The sequence below is a fragment of the Microcaecilia unicolor genome, chromosome 12, assembly GCF_901765095.1.
Source record: "Microcaecilia unicolor chromosome 12, aMicUni1.1, whole genome shotgun sequence".
NCBI lineage: Eukaryota > Metazoa > Chordata > Amphibia > Gymnophiona > Siphonopidae > Microcaecilia > Microcaecilia unicolor.
The window spans coordinates 71,009,429-71,036,652 of record NC_044042.1 but is presented as its reverse complement, the minus strand read 5'-3'; the positions used below and the strand labels follow the sequence as shown (position 1 = coordinate 71,036,652).

General features: G+C 45.3%; 1 protein-coding gene across 1 annotated transcript; it reads right to left on the bottom strand.

Moving 5' to 3' along the window:
* Window positions 1-286: 286 nt before the first annotated feature.
* LOC115482306 (gasdermin-A3-like) lies at window positions 287-26,272 on the bottom strand. The gene is made up of 11 exons (XM_030222004.1): window positions 26,191-26,272; window positions 24,484-24,723; window positions 19,906-20,095; window positions 17,685-17,844; window positions 16,273-16,366; window positions 15,992-16,039; window positions 15,541-15,567; window positions 11,914-12,053; window positions 8,404-8,560; window positions 1,372-1,445; window positions 287-591 (listed from the first exon to the last, which is right to left on the bottom strand). The coding sequence occupies exons 2-11, from the start codon at window positions 24,710-24,712 to the stop codon at window positions 391-393; spliced, it is 1,320 nt and encodes a 439-aa protein (XP_030077864.1). The 5' UTR covers window positions 24,713-24,723; window positions 26,191-26,272; the 3' UTR covers window positions 287-390.
* Between the last annotated feature and the right edge of the window lie 952 nt (window positions 26,273-27,224).

Below are 27,224 nucleotides of genomic sequence, written 5' to 3'. Positions count from 1 at the left end.
GTAGTCAGACCATTGTATAGTGCATTGCAGTAATCCAGTCTTGATGTTACCATGGCATGCACAACTGGGATAAGATTTACCTTCTCGATGTAAGGAGAGAGGCAGCGTAGCTGTCGCAAATAGTAGAAGCAGCTCTTGAAGGTTGCTTGGATTTGGGGAATCAGAGTAAGTGTTGAATCTAACTGTATTCCAAGGTTCCTGACTTGTGATTTGAGGAGGAGTTCATACTTCCCAAAAGGGATTTTGATGTCAGGTATGTATCCACTTGTGTTAGGGACCCAGAGAAGCTCGGTTTTACTGGGTTCAGGCAAAGTTTGTTGTGTTTAGCCCATTCTTGAATTGATGTTAGACAGGTAATCAGGCAGGAGTTAGCTTTACTGCATCTTTAGTTCAGTGCAAAGAGCTCAGCATGTGTAACACATGTAATGCAGCATAGAGAGCCACAGCCCAGGTCTGTACCACCAGGTTCCAAGATTCAGGCATCGTTTCATGTGCTTCCAGAATCTGCCTAGGTCCAGCCCCTTTAGGGCTTAACTGGTAGGCATCCAGGTCTTCGCTGGAAATGAAATTCTCTGCCAACAGAGTCTCCACCTTCATAAAGTAAGAACAAGCAGTCAGGCAGAAGGCTCTGGTCATGTAAAGTGTAGTTTCTCTAGAACCTTCTCCCTCTCTGGTCTCTCCCCCTTTTACAGCTGCCTTAGACCTTTCACATGCACTGATCACCCACTGAAACAGCAGTGGGAGCCAAGAGTATGCAACCTCTTACATACTACAAAGGGGAATTTGAAAAGGAGGGAGCTAGCTGACTGACTAGCAGTCTCAGCTCTGAGTACACAAGCAAGATAATGAACCTCTTCTGAACATGACCTGGTTCTACCAAAAAATGCAGCTGGTAAATGTCAAACACAGAGAGCAAATGCCTCCAGCAGAACAGTGTCATCTTCTAACAGTGGGGTGTGTAATATTATATACAAATGCACCTCCTAAAGGGCAGAAGTAATTCAATCACATGCTTCCCAACAGGTTTGAAACATAACTGTAGGAGAGGAGACCTTTCCCATCTCTATCCTTCAATAAAACAGTGCATCCCCTGCCCTCCCTTACAGCTCTAATATTCTGTGGACTGGGTATTAAACCAGAACCGTAGCGAGCTATGTGCAAGCAGTTTGGCTACACAGGGTGCCAGAGAGGTGGAGGCTCCAAAATTGTGTCCTATCCATCGCTTTCCCTGCTTGGCTGTGGTGCAGTGGGTGGTATAGAAGCTCTAGGGGGTGTGTGGCACAGGACACATTTCAGGATGGTCCTGTATTAAACCCTAGGAAATATCTAAGCATTCCCATGTACCCTGGGATTCCTAAGTGTACAACTCACCTGAGTCAGCTGCTGCTCTGTATTCTGCTTCTCCACAGCCTCAACCAGCATAGATACCCCCTCCTCATCCAGCTCTGGAAAAATCAAAATAATACCCCTCATTTTTAGTTCATCCGTCTCGTCCTTCTTCCTCCTTCCACAAATTACAAAAAAGCATAATATTAGATGTGTTGTGCTGGCTTAGACTGAGGATTCACTGAGGTAATGATTCTTTCTCCAGCTCAGGCCACTGGAAAGCACCAGCAGAGTCAAGAGACCCAATCCTTGTTTTCTCTTCCAAGGACCAGCGATGGCTTTCACAAAGCCTACCTAGCTAATTATGGTCCATTCCTCCTGAAACTTGTCCAAACCCTTTTCACACCCATCTAGGCAAAATGCTTTTACCACATCCTCCAGCAACAAATTCCACTGCTTGACTGTTTATTGTCTCAAAAAAATATTCTGTTTTAATTATGCTATCTGTTAGCTTCATAGAGTGTCACTTTTTCAATCGGTTCAGCTTTTCTCCATAGGGAAACTGTTCCACGCCCTCTATCATTTTGGTCACCCTTCTCTTGACCTTCTTGAGATCTGCTATACCTTTGTTGAGATATGGAGGGGCATTTTCGAAAGGACGTCCAAGTCAGAATGGAGACATCCAGCTAATAACATCTAATACAGTCATCCATCTCATATGTATTTTCCAACAGGAAATATGTCAGGATTTCCTGTTCGAAAATATGTAAGATGGACACTTGTGTGCTGTGGATATCCACCATGAACAGACAGTTTATAAACTGGAGCATCCAACATATGAATGGCAAAAAAGTAGGGACAAGGACATCTGTCTGGCAGCATTCTTAGAAGAATGGCCACAGAACAGAGGAGTAGCCTAGTGGTTGGCACAGTGGACTATAAGCCATGGGGCCCAGGATCAAATTCTGCTTTGAATCTTTTATTTTGTAATTGTGAGCACTCCAGGAACAGAAAAATATCTCTTGTACCTGAATGTACACCACGTCAATAGCCTTCAGGCTTGCAGGTGGCTTATATATTTAGGTGCAGAAGGTATTTTTCTGTTCCTGAAGGGCACGCAATTAAAAAAATAATAAAAACAAAAGTTAAGGTGGGATTTGAACATGAGTACCTCAGTTTCCAATCCACAGTACTAACCACTAAGCTACTCCTCGGATCTGAATACTACTCTGTTCAGAATGCCCATAATACCTGAAGCTGTCAAAGAGCCTGGTATTCCTTTCCAGTTTCACTTTTCAGTGGAGAGGGAGGGGGACAGAAATCACTGGGGGGATTAAGGAGTTGTCATGCCTCAATCCTTCCAGTGGCCAGCTGCTCAATCAGAGCACCTTTTCGTAACCCAGACGTGATTGAAACAGCCTGGTCTAAGGACATCCTTCTTTTTAGCCATATATTTCTTCCCCTTCGGTTATCACTGGTGGACGTCCTGATATCAGGCCTTCCCTAGTCCTGTTCACAACATACCCCTTTGCTATTTGGACATACCGCAATGTAGGACGCTCCTTTTCTCCCTTTGCAAAATTGGGGTCTGGACGTTTCAAGCATGTGGGACATCTATTTGGGCATTTTGAAATGCCTGTATGCTTTGAAAATAAGCTCCATAGTGACCAGAATTGCACACAGTGCTCAAGGTGCAGATGCGTCGTGGAGCGAAACAGGGGCATTATGATATTCATTGTTTTATTTTCCAATCCTTTCCCAAGAGTTTCCAATGTTCTGTTTTTGTTTTTTTTAGCTGCTGATACACACTGAGCTCAGGATTTCAAAGTACTGACTCTAAGACCTGATCTGAAATCCTCATATCTTCATAGTTTGAATTATTTTTTCCTATGTGAAACATTTTGCACTAGCCCACATCAAGGTGCTTATTTTAGAAGGACTATTTGGGTTTTAGATGTGCATAAACCAGCATTTAGATGTTTATATTGCATAAACGTCTAAATCTCAATTTTACAAAGCTTGACCGTACACTTTCAAAACCTTAATATATGGCATATGGCAAGAGGCAGGACAAGAACAGGCCTGAAAAATAAACATGCATTTCCCATTTCAGAAGGGGAATGAATGTCTATGTCCAAAGAGACTGATGTCAAGATTTACATCTGATACCCAGGACATCAAGGTTTCAGAAAAGTGTTCCACTGCAGAGATTAGGGGAGGTCATCCCCTTAATCCCTCAGTGGCTGACGTTATCCCCTAAAAGCGACACTGACAAGGGATACAGGGCTTTATGATGGTTTCAAGAAAAATAAACATTTATATTTCTAAAATAGCTAAGATAAATGTTTATATTCTGGCACATAATCGTTTATATTGTTATTTTACAACACAAATGTTTATGCGCCCATGTCGACCCATTCATATCTTAGAAGAAAAGCAGGCTGTCCACTTTGTTACAGTGGAAACTATTGGCCATCTAAGTTGTGAGGTAAACATAAAATCAGGGTATATATTTTCATCTGGTTAGCTTAAGTAACAAAGATGCTATTAGATGGATTCATGAGGTCAGAAACAGCATTTTGACAGTTTTTTGAACATAGCCAAAATTATGAATATTATGGACTTTGCCCACTTTTGTTCTAAGGGGCTCATTTTAGAGGTTTGTCATCATAAAATGGATGCTCCTGCTGCATATAACCAACACATAAATTTATTTATGTAGATTTTGCTCACACCTTTTTCAGTAGTAGCTCAAAGTCAGTTATATTCAGGTACACTGGCTATTTCTGTCCCTGGAGGGCTCATGATCTAAGTTCATGCCTGAGGGAATGGAGGGTTAAGTGACTTGCACAAGATCACAAAGAGCAGAAGTGGGATTTGAACTGGTCACTTCAGGATGTCAAGCCTAGTGCTCTAACCACTAGGCCGCTCCTCCACTCCCTTGTCTAGTTCACTACGTAGTTCAGAGCAGGCTCTACAGCAGCAGATCCTGTTCCAAAATACTAGTGGAAACTGAAACTCCCAACCTGGACGTCTAAATTCTAATTTGTACGTCCTTTCCAAAATCCATTGTGAAATTTCATCTGCCATATACAGGCCCAGTTTCCCCATCTCATAAGGTCCACCTGTTAATTCTCCACAGTCGGGTTGTGTTTTGACCATTTTGAATAACAGTGTGTCATCGTCTGTATATTCTCATAACTAAACTTAGTCAGAGGGAGTTGCTGAAAACTCTCTCAGAAGGAGAAAGGGATAAGGATTTTATGCCCAATATAAAGAACAGTGCCTCTGATTTATCATGAACTGCTAGAGGTCAAACTGTCAAATTAGGGTGCACTGGCCTACATTTTATTCCTATGGGCATCCTTATCATTTAGCTCACACTAGTCATTTGTGCACCTTAGTAAAAGGACGTCTACATTAACAAGAGATCTCCTGACAAGCAAGCAGTGGCGTAGCTACGTGGGGCCACAGGGGCCTGGCCCCCCCCCAAATTTCCTCCGGGCCCCTGGTTTTGATGGTGGGGGTCCCCAGCCCCCGCCAGCTGAAACCTTGTCCAGCACCGGTCTCCGGTGCCACCGTGTTGCCTGCCCTGCTCTCTCTTCCCCCTCACATCCTGCACGCTCCTTTTAGTGAAATTGAGCATGCTTCAATGTAAGGAGGAAGAGAGCAGGGCAGGCAATGCGGCGGTGCCGAGACCGGTGCTGGAGAAGGTTTCAGCTGGCAGGGGTCCTCAACCCCCGCCAGCCAAAGTACTTTGCTGCAGCAGTGGGTGGGGAGTGGTAGGGGGCGTGGCAACGCGGCACGGGTGGGGGGAAGGAGACAAAAATGGCCCCTTCCCACCCCAAGGTCTGGTTACACCCCTGCAAGCGTCAGTAAATACAGCTATATCAAAATCTTAATAAAAGCTAAAGAAAATACTGATTTCACTACACACCCCAAAGTCCACAATTAGAGGAGAGAAAAAGCAGAGAAATCAAGAGCCAGGGTAACAAGAGAACAAATAAAGAAACACCAAAGTGAAATTAAATTTTCCAACTCTATTCTTAGTGCTTTCAATTATGATACAGGGTTGTGAAAATTCAGAGATAATTTAACATATTGGATAATTTGTTTTGGAGGGGGGAATCCTTTGGAGATGCTCATATAAACTGTATTATTTGGTTAGTAACCAGATTTTATAGTGAAATATATAAATTGTGTGCATTCGCATGTAAGTGTGAGGGGGGTAAACATGTGTGGGGTATGGGCAGGTCATGGGCGTGTCTCGGAGATATGCCCATAACAAAGATAGATTTAAAATGAACCAGAGAAAATATTTCTTTACTACATTCTCTGGAATTCTTTGCCAGAGAATGTAGTAAAAGCAGTTAGCTTAGTGGGGTTTAAAAAAGGTTTGGATGGCTTCCTAAAGGAAAAGTCCACAGACCATTATTAAAATGGTCTTGGAGAAAATTCACTGCTTATTTCTAGAATAAGCAGCATAAAATGTACTGTACTGTTTTGGGATCTTGCCAGGTACTTGTGACCTGGATTGGCCGCTGTTGGAAACAGGATGCTGGGCTTGATGGGCCTTCAGTCTGTCCCAGTATGGCAATACTTATGTACTTAACTTATAGAATACTCTAAATTATGCGCACTTCACAGTTAAGCACCAACAGTTACAGCTGCCATTGACTTGGGGTAACTATTGGTGCCAATGTCAACTTAGACTAGCATTCTATGGCGCTCATTTTCAAAGCAGATAGTCATCTCAAAATGCCCAAAAAACATCCATCTGCCCAAAACATCCAAACTGCAATTTTGGAATAGCAGAATTTGAATGTCCTACAGTGCAGTGGGTCCAAATAGCAAAGGAACAGGTTATGGAAGTGCTTAGGGTGGGACTATGGAGGATCCAACAGGGATAACTGAACGGGAAGAAACGTCCAAATCTAAAAAGAAGGACGTTTTTTTTTTAGACCTACTTTAGTCATAACCAGGGTACAAAAAGGTGCTCTGATTGACCACTGGAGGGATGAAGGCATAACCCCTCGTGAACTCCCCAGTGGTTACTATCCCCTCTCTCACCCCTGAAAGTGACACCAGAAAGGGAAACTAGGTGCCCTGACAACATCAGGTATTTTGGGCAATCTGACGAGAGCAGTAAACGAGTCTGAGGAGTAGCCTAGTGGTCAGACTATAAACCAGGAGACTCAGGTTCAAATCCTACTTCCACTCTCTCTCTTTTTTTTTGAATCTTTAAATTGTGAGCCCTCCAGAAACAGAGATATACCTGCAATACCTAAATATTAAAGACACCTGCACACTTGAGGGCTATTGAGCTGGTACACATTCAGGTACAGCAGATATTTCCCTGTTTCATCATTTGAAATAACAAGAGTTGCAGTGGAATCTGAACCTAGGTGCCCTGGATTAAAGTCCACTGCACTGACCACTAGGCTCAGTGGTGCGCCTGTCGGCTCCGTTGGCTCCCTCTGCCCCGGAACAGGTTACTTCCTGTTCCGGGGTAGAGGGAGCCAGCGGTGCCGACAGCCGCGCGGCTGCTCCCAGCAGCTAGGAATGCACCTGGGGGGGGGGGGTGTCGATGCACCAGGGGTGTCCTTGCGTCGGGGGGGGGGTGTTGTGTTACACCCTGGGGGGAGGATGCTGCTGCACCTGGGAGGGGGTGCGCAGCGGTGATCCGCCCCGGGTGGCAGCCCACCTAGGAACGCCACTGACTAGGCTGCTCCCTCTGTAGGGACATCTGTGTGGCCATTTTCACACAAATGCTGCCAGACAGAGGTCCTTCTCTCTGGTTTTTTTTGGTGTTAATAATCTGGCCGTTTTATTTTGGAAAATGGCTGCTCATTTTGGACATTCTTCATACTTTTGAACAGGAAACTCCTACATATTTCCTGTTCGAAAATAGCAGTGAGATGGACATTTTTTTTGGATGTTATGAGCAGGACGTCCCAATTCTGACTTGGACGATCTTTCAAAAGCACTCTTCCACGCTGTAATCTTGGCGCCAAGAGGCCATTATAGAACTGATGCTAAGCGCATGACATTGTGGCACCTAACTCTTGGTGCCAGAATTGCCACCATATTGTTTTTCTAGTTGGCATTTACCAATTATTTAATTGCTGTTGATGTTCTGATGTGATTTGCCTACAGTATAGCACTGTTTAAACAAGCTCTCACAGCTGATCCCTTTACTTTTATCTAATTGCCTTCTCTTACAATCATAGGAGCCCTTTTGCTAAAGTGAAGTAAAATTTGCACTTACTGCATGTTTAACACAAAAATTAACATGTGCTAAATGCAACATTTGTGCTGTTAATGAAGGGGGACTGCCCAGCACGATGACCTCCAGAAGTAGTACCATGAGACTGCAGCTAGAGGGCAGGTGCCATTTTGGAGGAGGCGACAACTCTGGTGGCAGCAGAAAGGGACCACTGCCGCCGATGGGTACAATTACGGATGAGTAGATCTGAGGGGAGTCAGAGGGAGTGGGAGAGGAAAGGGCATTGGGGCAGGGTCCTCACTGGGGAGTTTGGATGACTGGATTTGGGGGGTTGGGTGCCTTGATTGGGGGGGTTCACTTGACTTGTGAGTCAGGGATTGTGGTGTTTGTTGGGTAGGGGGGCTGGTGCTTGTGTCAGGGGTCAGGTTGGGATGGGAGTCAGGGAATCGGGAGGCCAGGGAATATGCTGCACCAACACTGTATTTGGCAGCTGCACTTAGTCCCCTCTTGAAGTGGCAGTGAGCTCTGCTGTGCTATTGACAATCCTGACAGCCAGTGTACAGCAGTGTCACAGCTGGCCACAACCCCACCCCTGCCTATGTCACACCCAGATCCCATTCCCCCATATGTTAGGCAGCTAATAGGGTATTTTTACCGCAGCCATGTTTAGTGCAGGAGACAGTAGTGCGGGTGCTACTGTCAATTGTGTACTAAAACCCATCTTAGCTGCTTAACACAGCTCAATAAAGGGACCCCATAGTCTCCAAGGACATGACGAGCGTCAGAGCCTGGGTCTATGGGGATCTGGATGCTGCACTCTCATGCCCAGAGTTCCCAGATCCCATCCTTACCATTCAAAGCATCCATGAAGAGGAGAACTACATGGATCAGCCCTTTACAAGGTTTCAGCGGTGTGCTGGAGATGCCTAAGTATTCCAGGAGCTTTGAGATGGAGGGATCCAGGTGTGCAGTGCTCTCACCAGCACTGCCAAAAAGAGACTGTTCCAGCTACGAAAGCAAGAGAGAAAAAATAGGTTAAAAAGATACTGAAACGCTTTGTGCTGCTTCTCAGTCAGTCTAATTATAGAGTTGCCTGGGACATGGACAAGGGGATGCTGAGTAATCGATTCACTATGGAGGCAGGGTCATCCTTACTGGAGCCGAATCTGAATGACCCCACTGGACCTGCAGCCTACCCAGGGTCCTCCCTGCAAAGGCATAGCCAGAAAAGATTTACAGGAGGTGCATCTCCACCCCTCCCCACTGTGATGTCACCACCACCCCTGTCTCCCATCCCCCTGTACCTTAAAATCCTGCTGCAGTGCTTCAGTCTTCACCCGGGCAGTGGCACTCACGGGCTGCTCACGGCCTGAATCGGGACTTCCTCCCTGAACAGTCCTGCCTCTGAGGGGCCCCCAATGAGTGCCGCTGCCCTGATGAATACCCCAGCACTGTAGACAGGATTTTAAGGTGTGGGCAGGGTCTGGGTCTGATTGGGGGGTACGTAACCCCAAGAAGTCAAAACTTGGCATGTACCACAACATGGAGAAATAAAAATAAATTCATTTCCTCTTGTACTGAATACATGAAAAAGGACCTACGGAAGCTAGAAGAATGGTCTAAGGTTTGGCAATTAAAATTCACATTGAGTGAAGGAGTGTGGTAGCCGTGTTAGTCCACTCTTAAGGTTATCAATAAAATGATATTCAACATAAAGGGATCTTTCACTTGCTCATCTTCCAATGTGGTATATATCATTCAGTGTAAAAAATGTAACGAAGGATGCTATATTGGAGAAACAGGCCAGATGCTTAAGACAAGATTCAATTTACATAGACATCATATGAACAATACTGGTGCCAGCAGGGTTCCCACGCCTGTTGGTCAACATTTTACAGGACCAGGACACTGTACCAGTGACTTCACAGTGAGAATCCTGAAAGGTAACTTTAAAACCATACAAGAACGTAAGACCTTTGAAGTCAGAATGATTGAATATTTTAACACCCAACAGAAAGGACTTAACAAGGATCTGGGGTTCCTAGCCCATTATAAACCATAAAGCTGTATTTCTCTGTTGATCACCCCACCCCTCACCTATCCACACCCATCCTGTTAGAATATCAATGATATGCTTTGATGTCCCCATGCATTCCTCCTACCCACCCCCATCCTCCCACCCTGTCAGACTGTCATAGTAATGCTTGAATGTTTTCACTTATATACACTGTCAGCTAGCACATTTGCTTATTTCCGATCTGAGGAAGAAGGGAGACCTTCGAAAGCTAATCAAGAAATGTATTAAGTTATGTCCAATAAAAAAGGTATCATCTTATTTTCTTTTCCATGTTTTATTTTGTTTGATTTCTATTAATAACATTGAGTGAAGAAATATTTTCTACAATTTGTTTTAAATTTACTCCTTAGTACCTTCATTGTGTGTCCCCTAGTCTTTGTATTTTTGAAAACAGTAAACAAGTGACTCACTTCTACCTGTTCCACTCCACTCCATATTTTATAGACCTCTATCATATCTCCCTCAGCCGTCTCCGAGCTGATGAGCCTGTCACTTTAACCTTTTTTCATAGGGAAGTCATCCCATCCCTTTTATCATTTTCTTCGTCCTTCTCTGTACCTTTTCTAATTCCATTATATATTTTTTAGGTGCTTTGACCATCATGGAGGAAAAGGGGTGGGATTTGAAATACTACCTTTCTATGGTTACAATAAAGTGGTTTACATACAGGTACTTATTTATGTACCTGGGACAATGGAGGATTAAATGACTTGCCCAGAGTCACAAGGAGCTACAGTGGGAATCAAACCCAGGTCCCCAGACCCCTGCATTAACCAATAGGCTACTTCTCCACTCTAACACAAAAAGCAATACAAAGGCATTAAATATTCTCTGTTTTGTTCTCCATTCCTTTGCTAATCATTTCTATTTGCTTTCTTAGCCACCATTGAACACTGAGCAGAGGGTTTCAATGTATCACCTAGATCCTTTTCCTGGGCGGTGACTCCTAATGTGGAACCTTGCATCACGTAGCTATAGCATGGATTCCTATTTCCTGAATGCATCAATTTGCACTTACTCATATTAAGTGCCTTCTGATTTATGATTTATTAAAATTTGCTATACTGCTAAACCTAGAACATATCAAAGCAGTTTACAAAATTACAATAAAAAGAAAAGAACTCCAATTATTTATAGGAAAGACCACACATACCACAAAAGAAAAACACACACAACAACTCTTAGGAGACAAGTTCTTAGCATTTGGATGTCCAGTCTCTCGTAAGGTCCTCTTGCAATTTTTCACACTCCTCTTGTAATATTCCCGTTTCTAGATCAACTCCCCCCAATCAATGATCCAGCATTTCTCCTTCTCCTCCCCTCCACCGATGATCCAATATTTCTCCTTCTCTCCCCCACCCCCAATGGACCAGCATCTCTCCCTACTGTACTTTCCCCGGACAGTGATCTGGCATCTCCCCATATCTCTCTTAACACCCCCACCCCTGTCTCTGGTGTATCTTTTAAAAGTTGTCTTCTCTCCTAGAGGTTGGATGCAGCGAGTAGTGATTCACACACGCTGCTCGTGCTGACCCCAGAACCTGCTCGCTGACCCAACTTCCTGCTTCCACATAGGCAGAAAGCTTCAGAAAGAAGGCTCTGGGGTCAGTGAAACAGCATGTGTGAATTGCTACTCACTGCCTCTGACCTCCAGAAGAGAAGACAATTTTTAAAAGGTACACTGGGGTAGGGGTGGGAGGTTTGAGAGACAAGAGGAGATGCTGGATCTGCGGCTGGAGAGGGAACAGGAGGGAGGGAAGCTGCACCAGAGGAGGAAGTCAACAGGCAGTATGAACAGTGGAGGCAGTGCAGTGGCATTCTTGCCAGGGCGGATTGCAGCCGCGCACCTCCCCCCCCCCCCCCCGGATGCAGCATCGTCCACCCCCCAAGTGCAGCAGACCCCTCCCCCTGGTGCATCGCCTCCAAGCCCCCCTCCCCCCCCCATGCACTCATCTCACTTGCTGGCTGGAAGCAGCTATCCGGCTGTCGGATCCACTGGTTCCCTGCTCCCTCTGCTGTTATTTCCTGTTCCGGGGCAGAGGGAGCAGGGAACTAGCGAAGCCGACAGCCGCATGGCTGCTCTCTGCACCCCTCCTGCAGCGTGCACCTCGGTACACCACTGAGGCAGTGACATCACTTCCAGAGCTACAAGAAAGTGCCTGAACACCATTCCATCCCATTCCAGCACAACTTGAACTTTGCTTATTCCTTAGCCATACATAAAGCCAAACTCCCCCACCTCATCTCTCCTGCACATTTCATTAATAGAAAAAGATGAACCTACCCTGTCTTCTACCTCTGTTAAAGTTTTATGATCTTTCATAATGAAGGTGAAGGCCTTTAAGAAGTCCGCTGCTACTTCTGGAGAAAGGAAATCCAAATCAGAGCTTTGATTCTGAATTTCTGCCTTCACAAGTGAGAAACCTGAAAAACCATAAGGATCATTTAACATCTGACACCTTGTCTTTCAACACAGTTACTTCATTCCAAGCCCTCATTCCCTGTCCTCCATGCCAGGGGCGTAGCCAGACTTCGGCGGGAGGGGGCTCCAGAGCCCGAGGTGAGGGGGTACATTTTAGTCCCCCCCCCCCACCGGTGCTGCCGACCCGTCCCCGTCATTGCCGCCGCCGCTACCGACTTTGACCCCCCCCTTGCCGACAATCCTCTCGACCCCCCCTCCCGCCGACAACCCGCCGTTGCCTACCTTTACTGGCGAAGGACTCCAACCCCCGCCAGTCGAGGTCCTCTTCTTCCTTCCTTCGTTCATCCTGTTTCTGAGTCTGACGTCCTGCACGTTTCGAAAATACCGTCAGAGTACTCCTTAGATTTGGACGTCCCTAGACATGGACGTTTCTTTCGGCGATTTTCAAAACCAAAGACGTCCATGTCAAAAACGTCCTAATGCAAGCCAATTGGGTGTGGGAGGAGCCAGAATTTGTAGTGCACTGATCCCCCTGACATGCCAGGACACCAACCGGGCACCCTAGGGGGCACTGCAGTGGACTTCATAAAATGTTCCCAGGAACATAGCTCCCTTAACTTGTGTGCTGAGCCCCCCCGCCCCGAAAACCCACTACCCACAACTGTACACCACTACCATAGCCCTTAAGGGTGAAGGGGAGCACCTAGATGTGGGTTTGTGGTGGGTTTTGGAGGGCTCGCTGTTTCCTCCACAAACATAACAGATAGGGGGGTATGGGCCTGGGTCCGCCTGTCTGAAGTGCACTGCACCCACTAAAACTGCTCCAGGGACCTGCATGCGCAGTCATGGACCTGAGTATGACACCTGAGGCTGGCATGAAATGTTTTTAAAGATGTTTTTTGAGGGTGGGAGGGGGTTAGTGACCACTGGGGGAGTATCGGGAGATCATCCCCGATTCCCTCCGGTGGTCATCTGGTCATTTCAGGTACCTTTTTGTGCCTTATTTGTAAGAAAAACACGTCCAGGTGAAAACATCCAAGTGTTCGTCAGGGATGTCCTTGTTTTTTTCAATTATGGGTCAAAGACGTCCAAGTGTTAGGCATGCCCAAGTCCCGCCCCCTTGAAATTTGTACGTCCTTGCAATGGAGTGCAATGGAGTGCAGTTGGAGACGTCCAAAATCAGGTTTCGATTATACCGATTTGGACGTCTCTGGGAGAAGGACGTCCATCTTCCGAATTATGTCGAAAGATGGGCGTCCTTCTCTTTCGAAAATGAGCATGCAAGCCAATATTCAACACTGGCCAGTTAAGTTTAAACCAGCCAAAGATAGGCTTGCTATTTTGGCAGCCCGATTTGGCCACCAAACTTAGCCGGCAATACACTAAATATTAGCGGATAGCTTAGCCGCTAAGCACTGACCGCGAATATTCAGCAGGAAATAACCAGCTACCTCCTGCTGAATTTTCGCGGATAGCCAGTCAAGTGCTGTTCCTGGCTGGTTAAATTGCACTGAATTTCAGGGGGAGGGGAAGGGTTACTTGATTTGGCAGTTACTGCAGGATGCCTGAGCACATCCCACGGTACACCATTTTAAGTTACGGTAAGCGTATGGTAGTGTTTACTGTGGCTTAGTAAAAGTGTCCCTAACCCGCTTATTTTCGAAGGAGATGGCCGACCATCTCCTAAACCCGGCCAAATCGGTATAATCGAAAGCCGATTTTGGCTGGCTCCAACTGCTTCCCATCGCAGAGCCGGCCAAAGTTAAAGGGGGCGTGTCGGCAGGACACGGAAGGCAGGACGGGGGCGTGGTTACGCGGCTGATAATGGAAAAAAGAAGGCCGACTCTGACGAGCATTTGGCCAGCTTCACTTGGTCCATTTATAATTAGGACCAAGCCTCAAAAAAGTGCCCCAATTGAACAGATGACCACCGGAGGAAATCGGGGATCACCTCCCCTTACTCCCCAGTGGTCACCAACCCCCTCCAACCCACCCCCCAAAAATTAAAAAACATTTTTGTGCCAGCCTCTATGCCAGCCTGAAATGTCATACCCAGCTCCCTGACAGCAGTATGCAGGTCTCTGGAGCAGTTTTTTTGTGGGTGCAGTGCACTTCAGGCAGGTGGACCTAGGACCATCTCCCCCCTACCTGTTAAATCTCTTAACCAATAACCTCCAAGCTTGAATCAAGGTTTTCCCTAACAGAAAGGCCTTCGTCAGCTCCATAAAATTTAGATTCAGTTCTTCCTGAACCAGATGCCATCTCTGGTTTATTTGAAAGTTTTCCTCTCAAGAGTAATCTTGTATTATTTAGATTGTAAGCTCTCTTGAGCAGGGACTGTCCTTCCCCATGCTAAACTTGTACAGCGCTGCGTAACCCTAGCAGCGCTATAGAAATGCTAAGTAGTAGTAGTAAATATAAAATAAAATAAAAAAGTTTTCCTAAATAAATAAACTTTCACACGCCACCTAAATTTCAAATATTCCTGTTCATGGCAGAGATCTTTCAGGAGGGTATTCTAGAGGACAGAAACTGCATTTGAGAAAGCCAGACTCACAAACAGGTAAACCAGCACACTTTCATCCACAGAATGCAAAACAAAAACTCAGTTCCAGACCTTAAATTGCATCCTGGAGTATAATTCTTAAGCTTTCTGGCCAAGTAATCAATCCCAACCCTGGTAAGACCTTAAAAATATAGAGTAGGTCATAAAATAAGATCTAAAACAAGGCAACCAGTGAAGATTCAACAGGATAGAGAAGATTCATTTTCTCATGATCACTCTCTTTACAAAGGCGCGTTAGCGTTTTTAGTGTGCACCAGGGGCGTAGCTACGTGGGGCCACGGGGGCATGGGCCCCCACAGATTATGCCCTGGCTCCCTCTATATTTGACCCGCTGCCACATCAGGTACCTTGTTTGCTGGCGGGGTCCCCAATCCCCGCCCGCCGAACAGTCTTCTTCAGCGCCGGTCGACTCCGGCACCTTCGTTGTGTGATCATCTGTTTCTGACGCCTAACGTCCTGCACGGGACACGGTGCAGGACGTAAGGTGTCAGAAACAGATGATCGCACAACGAAGGTTGTGGCGGAGGGGTGGTCGGAAGTGGGGGGGTGGTTGGCGGCTGGGGAGGCGGCTAAACAGTGCCCCCCCACCTCCCGCTGAGGTCTGGCTACGCCCCTGGTGTGCACTAACCATCTATATGCCCATAACATTCCTATAGGCATCTACATAGCTAGTGTGCACTAATTTTTAGCATGCCCTAAAAACGCTAGTTGCCTTTGTAAACAGAGCCCTAAATTTTGTGACATTTGATGGGGACTGTGTAGTGTTCTGAAAAATAAGCCTGCAAATGAGTTTCACTAATCAGTGGACATAATTTCCTGCTCTTTACTCTCAGCCCACACCGCTGGTGCTTAATTCCTTGTTCTACAATGCTTCTTCCCTTCTTGGGTGTGTTACTAACACCCTGCCATGTATTATTACTCACCTTCTTGGGAGCTTTCAGGTACTGCATCTGAAAAACAGTCACAGGTTAATTAACAGTCTCTCAAGTCTTTTGGGAGCAGAATTCTAACAGTAATTGTAGAGGGATAACAAGGTGTCCAGGGGTCAAATGATTTTGTAGAAGTCCTGAGTGCATGGAAGAATGAGGAAGGTGCCTTATGGCCCCAGACATTCACAAGAACCCATTAATTTACTTGCAGTACAGAATAGAAAAAAAAATGGCCAATTTTTAACCCCAAAAAGTGAAGCGTTGCTTCAAATGCAGAACAGTTTGCTGGGGTCTTGCCAGGTACTTTTTGCCTGGCTTGGCCACTATTGGAAACAAAATACTGGGCTTGATAGACCTTCAGTCTGATCCAGTGTGGCGGAGCTTATGTTCTTATACTTAGAAAAGCAAAGAAAAAAAATGAGTGAAACCCATATATTGTACTTACTGTCATTTTCGAATGTTTGATCTTTTACCCTTGGTACATAAGAAACAGCTGGAAAGGTAGAAAGAAAAGGTGTGAGCATAAAAAAGTCAAGGAGCTTAAGAGGCCCTTCCTTTGCCTGCTCCAGAAATGTCTGTCTCATGCAAGGGCAGTGTGTGATGAACCTTCCCCACCTCTACAGTCACAGCTGTCTCTTCCCTGCTTCTCCAATACAATGTTTCATATCTTCTAGAGTGAGAAAGTTCCTAATACTCTCAGCTGAAATTGCCTGGCCAACCTCTTACCCCATTTTCCATTCTGTATCTTCAGGAGCTGTATTCCGAAACCCAAGACGCTGCCTTTGGGGATACTTATGCTCTTCTTCTTATTTTCTTTGCTCTGAAATACACATGCATCTGTACTGTAAAGAAGAAGATATGGAGGGGCGTAATCGAAAGGGTTGCCCAAGTTTTGTTGAGGACGTCCTCACAAAATGTCCCGTTGGAGGGGTGGGGAAACCTGTATTGTCGAAACAAGATGGACGTCCATCTCTCATTTCAATAATATGGTCGGGGACGCCCAAATCTTGAAATTTAGGTCATCCTTAGAGATGGTCGTCCATAGACTTGGTCATTTCTCATTTTCGGTGATAAAGGAAACCAAGGAAGCCCATCTCAGAAACGACCAAATGCAAGCCCTTTGGTCATGGGAGGAGCCAGCATTTGTAGTGCACTGGTCCCCCTGATATGCCAGGACACCAACCAGGCACCCTAGGGGGCACTGCAGTGGACTTCATAAAATGCTCGCAGGAACATAGCTCCCTTACCTTGTGTACTGAGCCCCCCAAACCCCCCATAAAACCCATTACCCACAACTGTACACCATTACCATAGCCCTTACATGTGAAGGGGGGCACCTAGATGTGGGTACAGTGGGTTTGTGGTGGGTTTTGGAGGGCTCGCTGTTTCCTCCACAAACGTAACAGGTAGGGAGGGGGATGGTCCTGGGTCCGCCTGCCTGAAGTGCACTGCACCCACTAAAACTGTTCCAGGGACCTGCATACTGCTGTGATGGACCTGAGCATGACATTTGAGGCTGGCACAAAATATTTTTAAAGATGTTTTTTGAGGGTGGGAGGGGGTTAGTGACCACTGGGGGAGTAAGAGGAGGTCATCCCTGATTCTCTACAGTGGTCATCTGGTCATTTTGGCCACCTTTTTGTGCCTTGGTCATAAGAAAAACAGGACCAGATAAAGTCGTCCAACTGCTTGTCAGGGATGCCCTTTTTTCCCATTATGGGTCGAGGACGACCATGTGTTAGGCACACCCAAGTCCAGCCTTCACTACGCCTCCGATACGCCCCATTGAACTTTGGCCATCCCTGCGACGGAAAGCAGTTGGGGACGTCCAAAATTGGCTTTCGATTATACTGATTTGGACAACCCTGTGAGAAGGATGCCCATCTTCCGATTTGTGTAGAAAGATGGGCATCCTTCTCTTTCGAATATGAGCCTGATGGAAGCCCAGAATATGCAGTATAACATTTACAACCACTCAGACTCAATTACTGGCAACTGCAATGGAGCAGCCTCAGGTCCAGATGGTTTTCTGCAGTGAGCTGGTGCTACAGACCTCTGACTGGCCACATAAGCATAATCTGTATACCTGAGATGAACAGGGGAAGACATGTTATTTGGTTTGATGGTGATGGACAAACCTTTATTCCAACTTTAGAGAAGAAGTAAAGACTTCCTTCTAAGGAGCCAGAAATGTTGATGGTGCTCTCCTGTTCTGCTTCAATGGTCTCTGTTATCATGTACACATTCTGTTCACTCTCCTCCAGCTCTTTTATCAGTGTATGACTCATATTAATTCTTCTAATAAATGAGAATTAAAAAATATAAAAACAATAGAAAAGACTTGCAGAGATAGAGGCTGGTAACCAAAGAGACTTATGAAGACCTGGCTCAGGATGGGTACAGAGATATGGAGCTCACCACTGCTAGGTTTAGAGGGCACAGGGATACAGACCCTCTCATCTCTAGGACTAGAGGAGGGCTGGGCAGAGAGATACATGATCTTTCACCTCTAGGAGTGGAGGGCTGAAGGGATGGGCATAGGGATATAGAGCTTGTCACCTCTAAGAATGAAGGGTATGGAGGGATGGGCACAGAGAAACCAGATTTTTTTCACTTCTAGGAGTGGTGGGTATGAAGGGATGAGCACAGGGAAACCAGATCTTTTCGCTTCTAGGACTAAAGGATATGAAGGGATGGGCACAGGGAAACAGGACACTTTCACTTCTACAAGTGAAGGATTGTCACGAAACGCCTAGCACCCACCTGGGGTTAACCCTGCAGCCACCTGGAGGATCTGTCCCGAGCACTGCTTAGGCCCACCTGCAACTGGGCATGTGATCTACACTGCACCCTCCCCCACCGACTGGGTCCCGCTTGCCTCTGGGCTAGACTCCCACTCTCAAGTTATTCCCCGGTGATTTCTAGGACACTAAGGCCATACTTCCAGGGGTTCCACAGTTCCTAGAAAGCACTCACAGACCCAAAACACAAACCACCAGGATTCTTAGTCAGTCTAAGACATCAGAGCTAATAAACTAATGGGTTTATTATCACAGAAATAGAACAGTGGATGATATAAAACAAGTGGAAAAACAGCAAGCAATAACAGGGAATTGAATAAGGATCAATATTAAAACTATCTAAACACTTTGTCACCACCTGTTTAGCACCTGGGGAGTTTCAGGGGAAAAAACTGTTCACAGTTCTTGAACAGGGCCTCAGGGCAGAGATGTTTACCCTCTGCACTCCCTATCTGAGACTGGAAAAAAATCAAGTACTTCCTCGCTGGATTTGAACTCCAGGGCCAATCAGAGCCCAGAGCTCCAACTTTGAAAGTATCTGCCGAATGGCACTGCAGACTACCTTCCCAAAGGGCTAAAGTAAAAAGAAAACAGCTTTCTCTGCAACAGCTTTAAAACACAAAACAAACACCACATGCTGCCCAAACAAGAGAATACACTGCATGAAAATATTACAATTCACAGGCTTGAAAACTCCGTTTCCCCATAAAGGTATGATGGGATGGACACAGGGATACAAGACGTGAGGGCTCAGGGGATGAGACCGGAGATACTGAGTCATAAGAACAGGTTGTAATTTCCTGGTCTTTGAGCTGGTGGTTTCCTGGAAGTTCCCTAGGATTTAGGCATTGGATTTCTAGCTGTCACCTGTCTTTCATTTTCCTGGTGTTTTTTTTACACGAGACTTAATGTTCCCAGTTTGTGTCCTCTGTAAGGTAGGGTAGCATGGAGCTGGATACTAACCCTGAATTAACATAAGTCCCAGCATGGTTCAGACCATACCTGATCTCTGGTTCCATTCCAGTGCGTGGCTGGGTTTTTTTTTTTTTTTTTTAAATATTTTTATTATCCGGAGAAACACAGCAAAAACACAATACAGTCAGTCACCAGTTGTGTATAAATAGAACATTGCATACAGGGATACAATGGTACAATGAAACCCTCTACAGTACTATACAACACAATGCATCAATGCATACCCACTATTGTGACCAGCTAGTCAGACATCAGTCACAAAGGTCTGTGACTCTCCTTTTACTTTTTCCCTCAAAGAATAGGAAGAACCCCCCCCCCCCCCCCCCCCCCAAGCTACCACCCTCCCTCTGGCTGCGTAAGACTCTCATACAACTGTGTGGGTTGTACTTTGTGTCGGAGACACCTGCAATATTTTTCCCCAACAGTGCCACCAAAGGCTGTTGTACATAGTATCACACTTATGGTTGGATCAGGGGTCCCCCCCCCCCATCCCACTCCGCCATCTGCAGCATACTAGCATGCCATTTAGCTATGGGAGGTGGAGGTTTGCATGGCTGGGGTTTAACATCTCTCTCAGTCTCACCTTCTGTCCTTAATTGATTCGAGGGCAGTCAGATTCACATAGCTCTTATTCACAACCGTGGATCTGCTTCTCGAGATCTCAGCAGCACCTTTAATCTCTATATTTATGGGCTGGTCTGGAACAGCAACATTGGCAGCCAACATCCCATCAACTGTATCTGTGATCTTGTACGGTTCTGAATGCAGGATTTCTGAATGGGAGAGGGAGCCAGATCAGAGTTATGAACACAGGAGGTGAGACACCCACAGAACTCAGACAGGATAGGACGTGTAGGGCACCATGTCTACAAAACCTTGCCAGAGTTCTAAGGAACCTGTAAGGATGGTAAGGAAACTTTCACACAGCCTCCTCCCCCCTCCCCCGCCTCCATTTACCAGGTTCAGTACTGGATTTAGAAGGTGAACGCAAAAGGAAAATTTCATGGTTAAATTTCTAACCATAGAAACAGAGGGTCAGATATTCAGCCTGCAGCAGTCAGTGGTTTTTAAGCCACTTACAGCTGTGGGCTGAATTAACCCTGGATATTCAATGTTGGGCAACGTCTGAGCTCCCAGAGTGAATATCCAGGTATGTGCAGTCACCAGAAGTTAACGGGGCACTGGCTGATATTTAGACCAATGCCCGGTTAGTTTGGTGGATAAATTAGGACAGATACTGTTACTTCAGTGGCTCAAAGCAGAGTCCTGAATGGTTAAGTTTTGTTATCATCTGAAAGTTTGTTCGTTACTTTCCCTTAGAGTAAGTATCACTGTCATTATTGAGGATGGGGGGTGGGAATTGAGGGGAAAATTAGGCAGGAGAAAGAGGGAAGGGGTGAAGGAGAGGAATTTTTAGGAAGGGTTTGTATTCTGTTTATATTCTTTTGTATTGCCTGAAGTTGATCTTAACGCTTGATGTTGGTGTTATATATTCTTGTTCCTGGATCTAGAAACTGCTCAATAAAAAATATTTTCATATAAAGTTAGGACAGCTTTTTCACTTTCCTAACTTTATTCACTTATTCAGTCCACTAACCAGCTAAGTATCGCAGCTATACCATTTAAGTGCTAGCTCCACACTGCCCCAGCACTAAATGGACAGAGCTTGGGTGATCACAGACAATATTTAGCAGAACTGACTGCTTATGTGTCACTAAATATTGCCAGATGATCAGCTCAGCAGGTTTAATTGGGCAGGAGCCTTTCCTGCCTAGTTAAAACCTTTTGGAGTGGAGGAGTAGCCTAGTGGTTAGTGCAGTGGACTTTGATCCTGGGGAACTGAGTTCAATTCCCACTGCAGCTCCTTGTGACTCTGGGCAAGTCACTTAATCCTCCATTGCCCCTGGTACAAAATAAGTACCTGTATATACTATGTAAAGCACTTTGAATATAGTTGCAAAAACCACAGGCAGTATATCAATATTTGATATTCTACATGGAATGTTGCTACTATTGGAGATTATACACAGAATGTTGCTAGTGTAGCCTAGTGGTTAGTGAAACAGACGCCTGCGTGGCTGCATTGCTGATCTGCAAGGGCAGGCTTCTACATGGAATGCTGCTAGTGGAGGAGTAGCCTAGTGGTTAGTACAGCAGACTCTGATTCTGGGGAACTGAGTTCAATTCCCACTGCAACTCCTTGTGACTCTGGGCAAGTCACTTAACCCTCCATTGCCCCTGGTACAAAATAAGTACCTGAATATATGTAAATCGCTTTGAATGTAGTTGCAAAAACCTCAAAAAGGCAGTATATCAAGTCCCATTTCCCTTCCCCCCTTTTGAATATTGGCCTCATAGAAAATTACAGGAGATAAAGAGAATATCATTGCCTGAAAGTAAAAGCTTGTATGTGCAATTTTTGCCTGAAATGAGCTAATATTTCAGTACAGTGCTGTAAATGCCAAACTGTTGTAACTTCTGAATTTTCACCGTGTGATGCAGTTTAGTAATCCCACACCTCTCTTTTGTGGGTTGCCCTAGACATCTTTACGAGCCTTGCAAGTGGTTCAAAACTCTGTTCACATAATTGGGGGGAAGGTCTAGGAAAGATCATATTACCCCTCAACTTTTAAAACTTCACTGGTTACCAATTATTTGGTGAATTCAATTTAAGATATTATTATTCATTTTTAAAACGCCACATAAAGATTCACCTTTGAGCATTGCTACTTGCCTAAAGGTGTATCGTCCACCCAGAGTATTGAGGTCTCAAGAGAAATGCCTACTGGATGTCCCCTCTTTTCACCAACATCTTCATTTAGAACGAAGGCAATTGACTTCCTTACAGGAAATAAAGGCTTATTTATTTCAGGAGGTTTTCTTTATCAGCAGTCTCAGAGAATTTTATAAGGCCTCTTTTGTGATCAATTTTGAATGTTTGTATTGTTTTAATTGTTATGTGTTTTGTCGTAGATTTTAAATTTAGATTGATTAGATGATGTGGGATATATTTCATGTAAAAAATAAAAAATTGATATATTATTGGTGATTTATAACAAGTATATTAACCTTTTCTACTCAGTTTCTCTGTTTCGCATCAAGCATTTATACACGCTTGCTCTCAGCCGGTGGTGATATGGCCCATCTGTGCCATTTACTATCCCTTCCTCTTCCTCAGAGATCAACTGTACTTAATCATCTGTACTTATCCCAAGCTTTCTTGAATTCAGATATTGTCACCCCCTCCACTGGGAGGCTGTTCCATTAATTCATCACCCTTTCCATGAAGAAGTATTTCCTTAGATTACTTCTGAGTGTATCCCTTTTCACCTTCATCCTATGCCCCCTCATTCAAGAGCTTCCTTTCAACTGAAAGAGACTCACCTCTTGTGTATGCATGCATTTAAATGTGTCTATCATATCTCCCCTCTCCTGCCTTTCTTCCAAAGTACACATATTGAGATATTTAACACTCCCCAAATGCTTTACATTGAAGACCACTGACCATTTTAGCAGCTTCCCTCTAGACCAACTTCTACCCTGCCTGGCTGCCCCACACCTCACATACAGACAAAATCTACCAGAAGAAGGTGACTTGGTCTGATTTCTTAGTACCAGCCTGGAAAATAAGTAAATACTAGTATGTCTACTCCACAATCACCAGCTGAATGTTCAGCATTAATTGTACTCAGTACTGATAATGGGGAGAAAACCACACTGAGACTCTAAACAGAATCAAACAAATATCAAATGAGGAAGAGCCCAGTACAAATTTGCAAATACGTATGGTCATTGTGAAATTGGAATTAAAACACAAGAAAAAAGACCTCAAAACACCCTGATGCTTAATACAATTTTGGCGTCTTGAACTGCGGTTGTCTCCATCATTGGTCTAAAAAAACCTTGTGATATGAATTTTATATCTTATTTGGAACGACTTCCCTATGAGGAAAGGCTGAGAAGGTTAGGGCTCTTCAGCTTGGAGAAAAGGCGGCTGAGGGGTGATATGATAGAAGTCTACAAGATAATGAGCGGAGTAGAGCACACAGATGTGAAGCGTTTGTTTACACTTTCAAACAACAACAAAACCAGGGGACACAAGATGAAGCTAGAATATGGTAGATTTAAAACAAATAGGAGAATGTTTTCTTTACTCAGCGTGCAGTTGGACTCTGGAACTCGTTGCCGGAGAATGTAGTGACAGCAGCTGACCTTCCGAAATTTAAAGGGGGGTTTGGACAGATTCCTGAGGGAAAAGTCCATTGAACATTATTAATTTTTTTTTTTTTTTTTTGGGGGGGGGGGGGGGGGGGGTTGCCGGGTTCTTGAAGCCTGGATTGGCCGCTGTCGGAGACAGGATGCTGGGCTTGATGGACCCTTGCTCTTTTTCCAGTTTGGTGGTACTTATGTACTTCTTTATTGACAACTTTATTATTTAAATTTATCCTTTCATTAATTTTTTTTAAACTTTCTGTTCATATTCTCATTTGTGCTCACATAACAATACCCAATTTTGCAGTACAACGATCATGGGAATAATTTCTTACTTCATAATAATTCCATCTTCTCATTCATGAAACAATAAAAAAAAAAGCCGTGCACTTAACTGACACCAGACGGTGGCCAAACCCGTTTCACTCAAAATGGCTTCTTCAGGGGTTGTGCGTCAACATCTTCATTTATAGGAAAGGTGGTCTCATGTATTTTCATGATAACCAACCGATTGATCATTAGAATGCTGTTCAAAGAGATGTCAATGTGCTGCAAAATTGGGTATTGTTATATGAGCACAAATGAGAGTGTGGACGGGAAGTGTCAAAAAATGTTAATGAAAGGATAAATTTAAATAATAAAGTCAATAAAGAAATAAGATATAAAATTCATATCACTAGGTTTTTTTAGACCAATGATGAAGGAGACAACTGCAGTTCAAGACGCCGAAATTGTATTAAGCATCAGGGTGTTTTGAGGTCTTTGTCCTCGTGTTTTAATTCCAATTTCACAGTGACCATACATATTTGTAAATCTGTACTGGGCTCTTCCCCATTTGATATTCGCAGCATTAATTGTACCCTCTCATCCAATCTCACTTAAGATCAGGGGAAAGTGAAAATGAGGTTGGTGGGAGTAAGAGCATATACAGGAAGCGATGCCGAGTTACCTATCTGATCCCCAGGATCTTCCGCCTCCAGCACATCAGTCAGTTTAAAGCCAGTATTCAGGTACTTGTGTTTTCTCCAGGCAAGAGGTAAAGTTACATTTCTCCTCCTCAGCAGGTAGAGGGGTTTGAACCGATCAGAATGAATTACGCTGGGAACAGGAATCAGGTCTCCACCTGGATCCAATTCGCTGATGATCGTTTTGGCCATTGTACTGCATGTGGAGCCCATTCTCTCAGCACCTTGGAATGAAGTGAAGAAAATGGGACACTTTAGTCAATACAAGAGGGGAAGCGCCTGAGATCCTTACAATGCCAGCCAAAGGAATCCTATCACTTTACATTCTATTTGCTTTCTTAGCTGCTGCTGCACAATGATGACACCTAGATCCTTTTCCTGGGTGGTGACTCCTAATGTGGATTCTTGCATCACGTAGTTATATTTTGGGTTCCTCTTTCCTGCATGCATCACTTTGCACTTGCTCACATTAAACGTCATCTAGCATTTGGATTCCCAGTCTCGTAAGGTCCTCTTGCAGAGAAGCCAACTCCGTGGGTGCTCGAGAACCCCTAATATTGAGAAATTTTCTTTGCATATGCCCAAGGAAGGGTTTATTTCCATTGGGCTTAGCACCCCCCAATAATTTTGAAAAGTTGGCTCCTATGTCCTCTTGCAATTTTTCATAATCCTCTTGCAATTTAACAACTTTGAATAACTTTGTGTCATCAGTAAATGTAATTACATCACTTGTTTGTTATTCCATCTCTAGATCATTTATAAATATGTTAAAAAGCAGCAGTCCCAGCACAGACCCCTGAAAAACTTCAGTATCTACCCTTGTCCATTGAGAATACTGACCATTTAACCCTACTCTTGTTCTCTATCTTTTTAACATCCGCAATAGGCCATTTACCTCCTATTCCATAACTTTCTAATTTCCTCAAGAGGCATTCATGAGGTACTTTGTCAAATCCCTTTTGAAGATCCAGATACACAATATTGACAGACTCACCTTTATCCAATGAGGGGAGAAGGTAAAAGAAGAGAGATAGTACTGGGCAAGGGTGAGGGAAGCAAAGGGTGGAAGTTGCTAGTCATGGTGGAAGGAAAGACAGCTGGAATGGGGGAGAGCAGAGGGGAGAGGTTGAACACAGATGGGGAGGGGAGATGCTGGACATGGATGAGGGAGAGAAGAGGTGGAGATGTTAGACAGGAGAGGGGGAAAGCAAGAGAGGGAGAGATGCTAAAGAGCTGGGGTGGGCAGGGAAGAGAGAAGGGAAATGCTGGACATGGGGTTTGCAGTTCAATTTTTCTCCGCGCATTTCTATTTCTAATTTGTAGTCACTTGTGTTTGGTGAGGCTCTATACATGGTAGCTGGGTTGGTCTTCTAGGGACTGCTGAGTGCTCTGCGACCCTGTGTAAGTACTTGCACTTTTATTTATAGAAATAAAAAACACTGGGTGTGATACACCGGCCTATCCAAAAACGTTACATAGTTTCACAGGTGCGACATTAACTGCAGCCAACCCCTTAGCCCCGATATTCAAATCCCCCCCCCCACCCCACCCCACCCCATGGAAAAAGTTTCAAAAGAAGCAGGGCAGTCCCAGCCAGGAAGAGCCCAGATCAGAGGAGTTTGTTGGCACAGAGGAGAGCAGAAAAGTTGGCTGAGCACAGAACAGGAGGAAACCGAAAAGTGTTTTATTACCCGATCGCTATAAAGAGTAGAAAACACCGGGGTTCCGATTTGCACGTCTACCGGTCCAGCTGAGGTTTTTACTTTCTCTTTCCCTGCCAGCCAGGGTCTGCTCTGTACTGAAGAGCTCTTCGCTGCCACCTGCCGTTCAAACTTTGCAACTACAAGCTCTAAACTGGAGAAAGACAGACGCCAGGATCCCAGGGCAAAACTTTTCTTTGTAGATAAATACATTCAACAAGGTGGTGGTGGCACTTTCTGTTGTGTCAGATTCTGGGTTTGCTTGTAGTCCTTCCAAAATTGCATCTTGTAGCTTCACTTCCAGGATGGGGACTGAGGGAAAGACGGATTCGCTGGGGAGAAATGTGTCTATGATATCACGGAATCGCTAACAGCACAGCCTTAAAAACCCTACAATAATCGGGGAAGAGGAGAGAGCAGTAGCCTGAGAATCGATCAGGCACACTTTGTGGAATGTTTTCCTTCCCAAGCTGCTTTTCTGTTAAACTAGCCGTTAAGCCCGTTAAAACGGGCGAGATTTGTGTTTTGCAAAATGTAATAATTCTCACCTCAATGATCCATCCATGTCCAGCAACCCTGCTCTCTCCCCTGCCCTCCCCCCATGTCCTGCAATCCTCCTCTCCCCCCTGCCCTCCCCACCCCATGTCCAGCAGCCCTCCTGTCTCCCCTGGCCTTCCCCCCATCCACCGACCCTCCTCTCTCCCCTGCCCTCCCCCCCATATCCAGCAACCCTCCTCTTTCCCTTGGCCTCCCCCCCTGCCCTGCCCTCCCCCCATGTCCAGCAATCCTCCTCTCCCCCCTGCTCTCCCCACCCCATGTCCAGCAGCCCTCCTGTCTCCCCTGGCCTTCCCCCCATCCACCGACCCTCCTCTCTCCCCTGCCCTCCCCCCATATCCAGCAACCCTCCTCTTTCCCTTGGCTCCCCCCCTCCCCCCATGTCCAGCAACCCTCCTCTCTGCCCTGCTCTCTCCCCATGTCCAGCAACCTCCTCTCTCCCCCTGCCCTCCCCCCATGTCCAGCTACCC

What these genes read in the sequence shown, in the direction of transcription:
- LOC115482306 (XM_030222004.1), bottom strand. Translation starts at nt 24,712, where the DNA reads ATGGGCTCCACATGCAGTACAATGGCCAAAACGATCATCAGCGAATTG. An exon ending in GAATCAATTAAGGACAGAAG is followed by an intron (nt 17,845 to 19,905) that starts GTGAGACTGAGA and finishes CTCATTTATTAG; the next exon opens with AAGAATTAATATGAGTCATA. An exon ending in TCTCTAAAGTTGGAATAAAG is followed by an intron (nt 16,367 to 17,684) that starts GTTTGTCCATCA and finishes TGTGTATTTCAG; the next exon opens with AGCAAAGAAAATAAGAAGAA.